The sequence below is a fragment of the Poecilia reticulata genome, linkage group LG3 (assembly GCF_000633615.1).
Source record: "Poecilia reticulata strain Guanapo linkage group LG3, Guppy_female_1.0+MT, whole genome shotgun sequence".
Lineage (NCBI taxonomy): Eukaryota > Metazoa > Chordata > Actinopteri > Cyprinodontiformes > Poeciliidae > Poecilia > Poecilia reticulata.
Genome location: NC_024333.1, coordinates 23,569,776 through 23,577,158, shown reverse-complemented (window position 1 = coordinate 23,577,158; position 7,383 = coordinate 23,569,776). Strand labels below are relative to the sequence as shown.

General features: G+C 39.7%; 2 protein-coding genes across 2 annotated transcripts; both read right to left on the bottom strand.

Moving 5' to 3' along the window:
- Positions 1-2,158: 2,158 nt before the first annotated feature.
- LOC103462677 (trans-1,2-dihydrobenzene-1,2-diol dehydrogenase-like) lies at positions 2,159-4,978 on the bottom strand. The gene is made up of 7 exons (XM_008405607.2): positions 4,877-4,978; positions 4,196-4,307; positions 3,908-4,071; positions 3,287-3,539; positions 3,088-3,212; positions 2,828-2,978; positions 2,159-2,612 (listed from the first exon to the last, which is right to left on the bottom strand). Exons 1-7 carry the CDS (start codon positions 4,964-4,966, stop codon positions 2,503-2,505), a joined length of 1,005 nt encoding a protein of 334 aa, XP_008403829.2. The 5' UTR covers positions 4,967-4,978; the 3' UTR covers positions 2,159-2,502.
- Positions 4,979-5,040: 62 nt separating this feature from the next.
- Positions 5,041-7,383, bottom strand: LOC103462745 (trans-1,2-dihydrobenzene-1,2-diol dehydrogenase-like). The gene is made up of 5 exons (XM_008405715.1): positions 7,292-7,383; positions 6,642-6,753; positions 6,307-6,470; positions 5,942-6,194; positions 5,041-5,243 (listed from the first exon to the last, which is right to left on the bottom strand). Exons 1-5 carry the CDS (start codon positions 7,379-7,381, stop codon positions 5,041-5,043), a joined length of 822 nt encoding a protein of 273 aa, XP_008403937.1. The 5' UTR covers positions 7,382-7,383.

Here is a 7,383-nt window from a genome sequence, read left to right as displayed (position 1 = left end):
TCTTAAGAATATAGTAAAATAAAGATTAGAAAAGTCAGAAAAACAGAAGTATTTAAACAAAGTAAGAAAAGTTAGGGGGTGCAATCGTCTCTAATGTTCACTCTGTCACAACAACTAACACCTGTTTCCGGATTTCATCCATGATTTCTGTCAGTAGGACGGGGTCAGCTAGAGGCATCCGTGGGTTCTCCTTCAGTCCTGCACAAACAGACGAGCAAAGCAGGATGATCAGAAAGTGMGACAGAAACACAGCAAAATTTATGAATATATTCATAATGAAGCGAACAGTGTGGTAAAGCAGGGATAAAAAGATTATTCGAGTTGTGTAAACTCCCCTCACTCTGCCAGTAGAGGACGCTGTGTCGTCAGTAGAGTTAGCGTTCTCTCCCTGGCTCTCAGGATTTGACACGACTCATGTAAATGGTATTGGGCCTGTCCTGATAAAGCTGCCTATACCACAAGTCCTGTTAGCCATAGGGATCACCAATTACTCTATGGAATTATTTTTTTTAGTTTAAGCAAACTGTAAAAGTTACTTTTGCTGTATTTCCGTGTAATCGCCTCTGGTACTGAAAAAAAAGTCCTACAGGTGAGAGGARAATAGGTGTAACCCAGCAGGGTAAGTGCAACTTGAATTGGTGTGAAGCAACAAATTGGTTCTGTGGTGCTTGTGTCAGGAGCCAGTAAAGAGAACAGTGAGAGCAGAGGCTCAGGTGGTCAGAGTGGGACAGGATTTGGACGGGGTCCGACCTCTCTGCCCTGGGATCCCCTSATTTCACCCTCATCCTCAGCTGAACCATGAGTAGCCGCTGAAAATAAAACGCTTAAAGCTCAACTGATTTTAATTTCTATTAAAAATTGGCTGGCATTTGATTTTTTCCTTTCCTTCAGCCTCCTCTGCTCAGCCTGAGGATATCAGTGGATGGTAAAGATGGCTGATGAGCTTTAAAAAACCTTGACATGTGGATGGAAGGAAGCACCTCATTAATTCAGCCCAGACAGTACGATTGCCTTCCACTTTTACAGCTTCACATTTATGTATCAATTAGTTTATTTCTGGGTCTGCGTCTTTATTCCACAGAGTCTTGGAAGAATGGCGTTCCTTCTGGATCACATGGTCTCAAGTTTCTTCACAGGTGGTGTGGATCTTTTTGCCATCAGAAGTGGTTGATCATAACAGACAGTTTAGTGTCACACATGGTCACATCACTTAATCTGAGCATCTTGCTGCCAGAAACATTCTTCGTCATTAGCAGTGGCTATTTATTGCTGTAACAATGAAAAATTGTAATGAAACAGAACAAAGGAGAGTTAGGGATTTTAGAATGTTTTTTTATACACTTGTTCTTTGCTGGAATAGTCATGGTAGATGCTATAAAAAGTCTCTGTTGTCATGAATCAGTTCTGTGCTTCATTAACAACTTTAAGTTAATGAGAAATAAAAAGGACCAGAAAGAGGCTTTCTAATCCTATTGTGATTGATAGTTATGAACAGGGTGTTTTCCACCCTCCCCCTGGATGTCACAGTAAATGAGATACATTTTTGCTCTGTGGGTGTTAATCAAATGGAGAGAGAAACTGTATTGCAGCAGTTACAGGAGCAACATCCTGCCATCATTTCCGTCTCAAGGTCACTGCAAAGGAAGGATGACTGACTGAAACCAGCACAAGGAGGTGCCAGCCATTTTGAAAAATTCTAAGAAGGGCAGAGGGAAGTGTGAAGCAAGGCGTAATGAGTCATTTTGTCAGTGCTACACCATGTTGAAATGTGTACACTGGATTTTTTTTCCCCATTAAAAATGTGATTGAGGGAAACAGGAGAAAGCAGAAATGTGAGCCGCTCCCTTTGAGAGCCAAATCTTTAACTCTACAAAGTCATGATGTAAAGACTCATTGTCATGTTCTGCAACCAGCTGCGGCACAACCATTTTTTTAAACTTATGACCAGGTTGGTTTATTCATTTATATTTTCTCTTAATTACCAATTCAAAGACAACTGCAATTTTTCAGAAAAGATAACTTGCTGATATAATATAAAAAGCGAAAAAGTCTCTACAGTCCGCTTTTACACAAACAAAATTTAACACATTCAACTATATGTACATATACTGCTGAACACACTTTAAAGATGGGTTAAAGAAAAACATTTGCCTTTTGTTTAGAACTTTGCTATAACATTTATTTCACAGATTGTCAAAGATTTTACATTTCATTTTTTTGTTGACAGTGTTCAGTGAGTATTAATAAATCTGTATACAAAGCTGGTGTGTAACATGTAAATATGAAAAGGTAACAGCTTCCTAACTGCTCTCATGTGCTTGAGAGAGGTCATCTTGAGTGGTTTATATTTCAAAAGTTAATCAAAGTTGGAGGTCAAGTAGTGTTATTTTTCTACAAAAATATAAACACTTCTYAAATCACATGAAATGAACTATTCTTGAAATAAACAGTAAGTCATTGTAAACTGGTTGTATTTAATCACAGCATGAAAAAGTCGAACTTTTACTGGGAGTCCTGGCTGTACACCACTCCCACCTGCCGGCGGATCTCATCCCCCATTTCAGCCAGCAGCAGAGAGTCAGCATGAGGCATGACTGGACTCTCCTTCAGCCCTACAAAGACAAACATACTGATGAGTCNACTGGACTCTCCTTCAGCCCTGCAGGGACAAATAGAGGCACAGTCACATTGTGTAACTAATGATTATTTGCATTAAGTCTTAGTCACAAGGTGCCAGGACTTGTGACTAAGACAAGTCCTGGCATCTCTGCAATATTTYATTATGCAGAGAGATATGTTGGTGTAGATATGCTAAATTTCTACTTACCTTTGAGCAAACACTGTCGGACCTCYTCTGCTTCATAACGCATTCCTGTGCCATTGTGGAAGTTCAGAGGCAAACAGGGTTCTGGCAAGGGGTACTGGGTCTCCTTTCCATTCACAATTAAAGATGTGGGGCACCACATCCAGGAAGGGATCTCAAAAATATAAAAAAAGAAAAAAAGACAATACACAAAATACCATAAAATCTCCCATTTACATCRCATTTAATTGTGGACTCAAAATAACGTGACCTTGATGATTTACCTGAATTGTGCCCTTGGTTCCAACAATAATGGCGTCATTGGGAAGCTTCATGCTCGAAGAGTAAGTAAACACTGCCATTCTCTTCTCAGAGAACTTCAGAGTGACAATTACAGTCTCATCAACCCCTGGAATTACGAGAGTATAAATGCTATGACAGACAAAGGCGTRATATTTAAATARAACTTATCTCTCTRGGTACCTGTGTCCAGGCAGACCCCGGTAGCCTGGATGCTCTCTGGCCTCTCTCCATTGTACACCATACACACAAACTGCAAGCAGTACATGCCAAGACTCAACAGAGCTCCTCCACCCAACTCCTTCTCTACTAATCTTGGCTTGTGCAACAAGGGAATGCCAAACTCTGACCGGATCATCTTCACCTCTCCTATCTCCCCCTGAGCCAGCAGCTTTCTAACTTCTGCAGAAACTGGGAAGAAACGGGTCCACACGGCCTGGAGACAAGGGATGAATGAATATTAACCAGCTGGAATTAGGAATATATGACACCAATTTGTAACATCCAATGTCTTTTTTTTTACTTTTAGAGCAATTCTTTTTTATTGATTACTTTAAGGTTTACATGAATGGCAACCAAACAGCAAAAACAAAAACTGCATCCAAAAGGAATAATCATCTTCACCTCTCCTATCTCCCCCTGAGCCAGTAGCTCAGGGGGAGAGCTACTGGCTCAGGGGGCTACTGGCTCCCCCTGAGCCAGTAGCTCAGGGGGAGATAACCAATGATGGAATGACAAGATAGTACTTTTGTACCTGCCCAGTAACCAAAGTACATGCTGATCTATGGTCTACTGGTAGTTTACCTCCATGAGGAAGACTTGGTTCCTTTTGGCAGAGTCCAGAATCTCTTTCACCTCCTTGGTGTTCATGGCCAGCGGCTTCTCACACAGAACATTCTTTTTRGCATTYATGAAGAGCAGACAGGCCTTCAGATGGTGTGGGTGGATGTTCCCAATATACACCACATCTATGCAAACATTTGAAAATGAAAGCCAGACAGAATAGTAAAATAATAGACTACTCAATTTGTCATAACATTTACTTTGATGTGGATTATGTACATAAACAAAACATAACAGATGGACACTGACCTACATCTGGATCTCTGGCCAGCTCCTCATAGCTGCCGTAAGCCTTAGAGATGTTGTGTTTTCTGGAAAATTCCTGAGCGTCCTCCAATTTACGAGCCGCAACAGCCACAACCTGTGAAGTCACAGATGATACACATGAATTATAAATATTTTAGAGGGAAATTGTTGTTTTTTTTATAAAGTAAAGACAGCCATTCCATTTGATTAAAAATCGTTTTTAGGCTTTAGATCTTTTTGGCACTTTCATTTGTCATCCAGCAGAGGGCATCATTCATATAAACTCAATTTGTTTCATAGTTGAAAGAAAGTGACATTTGCCTGACTGGTCCTGTAAAAATGCATGACTGAGGCCGTTCAATTTTATTGTTAATTTCCAGTTATCCGTTACTTCCAGACTAATTTTCCAGAAAAAGCTACACGTGTCCTATTCTGTACCATCCGGTAGAAAGTTTGACAGCTTRGCAGTTAATCAAAATGCAAACGTTTTACAAAATAATTGACTGTCGTCTGCTTCATTTAGACACGGCTCAACATCATGCGTGCTTAATTGATWAAAAATATATCTTATAAAACGTACGACGGATTAAGTACCCGGAAGAATGTTACTGTGACATACAAAGAGGCGTGTTTCATCTAAATCACACGTGGGATTCATATCTCTGTTGCAGCAGGTGCACTCACCTGATGGTCTTCAGCAGGAAGAGTTTTCAGAGCCACAGTAAAGTCATGACTGATCTTCCCCGCGCCGCAGATTCCCCACCTGGTTGCCATGTTGCTCCAAAATGACTGNAGCATGTGCATAAGATTAATGTCAAACCAGTGCTTGAAGACACTTCTAATTTTTTCTACATAAAAACACTCAAACTACTAAACATACTCAACGGTCTTTTTGAATTGTTGCCATGCCATCCTTGGTAACCTACCTCTATTATGCCTTTTGTCCCAGCAATAAAGGCTTCACTGTGCAGCTCAACCCCAGCAGAGCAGGTGAACGTTGCCATTCTGTTTTTAGAATACTGAAGAATGACAGCAACACTCTCATCCACTCCTACAGGGAKGAGAATATACAACACAGTGTAGTGAAAAGATGCTAAAACTCAAAAYACAGCCGCAAAAGCTGAAAACCTTTGGGAACATTCTAATTAGATWACATTTATTTTATATTAGGTTTGTAAGATATAAAATGATCAATTTTCTAAGTCTGACCTGATGTACKTGTTCATTTAAATTTGTAAAAATAAAAATGAATAAAACAAAAAAAAAAAATCATTTTAAATTGACTTTTTACATTAGTTTTATGGCATTTCAGAACTTCTTTGTGCAGAGAAAGGTTGCAATATATGTAACTACAGTAGGGAATTATTTACTGTAACAAAGCCAGAAAACATCGACAGCTCAACGTTTGTGTGAAAACTGAAGATACATCAATCAGAATTTTCCTATTAAAACCAAACTCCTACCAAAATGGTAGTTTGGTTCTTACTTTTGAAACAATCAAATAGGGGGGGAAACGTTTTAGAATTTGATTAAGCAAATCAGAGACAAGTTAACATTTTCTGATTTCAATACTTGATAAGTTGAGTGAGTCTCAGGTCATAATAWAMAAAGTAAGCAACTTTTCAATATTCATCCCAGGAKGAATCTGCACACAATTACAAACATCTTGTGTAAAGTAATACCTCACATGTCACTGAATTGGCACAGCCTCTGAGGTTACATGAAAGCCTCATCCTGTTAACTCCTTACCAGTTTCCAGGCAGACCCCGCTGGCTTTAATACTCTCTGGCTTCTCTCCATTGTACACCATACTTATGAATTGAAGGCAGGAGATGCCAAGACCTAGTAATGCTCCTCCACCGAGGTCCTTCTGATCTGATCTTGGCACGTGGAATAGTGGCACACCATACTCCGCACCGACCATCTTCACCTCTCCTATCTCCCCCTGAGTCAACGACTTTCTGATCTCCACAGAGGCTGGCAAAAAACGGGTCCACACAGCCTGGAGAGAAAACATGTTTTAAACTGTTTAACTTTTGAAGGTCTTCAAGTGTGTAATAGTAAACTGTATACAGAGAAATAATATTTTCCTTCCTGGTTTGCTTCATGCTCACCTCCATGAGGAAGACGTCATTCTTTTTGGCAGAGTCCAGAATCTCTTTCACTTCTTTGGTGTTCATGGCCAGTGGCTTCTCACACAGAACATTCTTTTTGGCATTTATGAAAAGTTTACAGGCCTTCAGATGGCAGGGGTGGATGACTCCAACATACACAACATCTGCACACAAGTCAAACACAGCACTTAATGATACTCTTCAATATTTTTCAGAAATACCAGTATGAAATAGAGAAAATTAAAACTGGATAAAAGAGAACATTTAATACTGAGGTATTGTAAAAGTTCAAAATTAAAAATAAACTGAAAAACCTCTGGCAGATGGACACTGACCTACATCTGGATCTCTGGCCAGCTCCTCATAGCTGCCGTAAGCCTGAGAGATGTTGTGTTTTCTGGAAAACTCCTGAGCGTCCTCCAATTTACGAGCCGCAACAGCCACAACCTGTGAAGTCACAGATGATATACAATAACTCTAAATACTTTAGAGGTAAATCGTTATTTTCTTATTTGGTAAAGACATCCATTCCACTTTATTAAAAATCCTGCACAAGTAATCCGTTTTTAGGCCTAACATCTTTTTGGCACTTTCACTGGTCATCCAGCAGAGGGCATCATTCATATTAACTCACTGTTTCAGTTGGAAAAAAGTGACATTTGCCTGACTGGTCCTGTAAAAATGCATGACTGAGGCTGTTCAATTACATTTTTAATTTTAAGTTCTCCATTACTCCCAGACTCATTTGTCAGAAATGACTACATGTGTCCTATTCTGTACTATCCGGTAGAAAGTTTGGAAGCTTGGCAGTTAATACAAATGCAAACGTTTTACAAAATCATTGACGGTCGTCTGCTTCATTTAGCTCAACATCATGCGTGCTCAATTTATAAAAAAATATACATCTTACAAGAAGTATAAGGAAGTAGTGTTTCATCTAAATTACACGTCGGATTTATATCTCTGTTGCAGCAGGTGCACTCACCTGATGGTCTTCAGCAGGAAGAGTTTTCAGAGCCACAGTAAAGTCATGACTGATCTTTCCTGCGCCGCAGATTCCCCACCTGGTTGCCATGT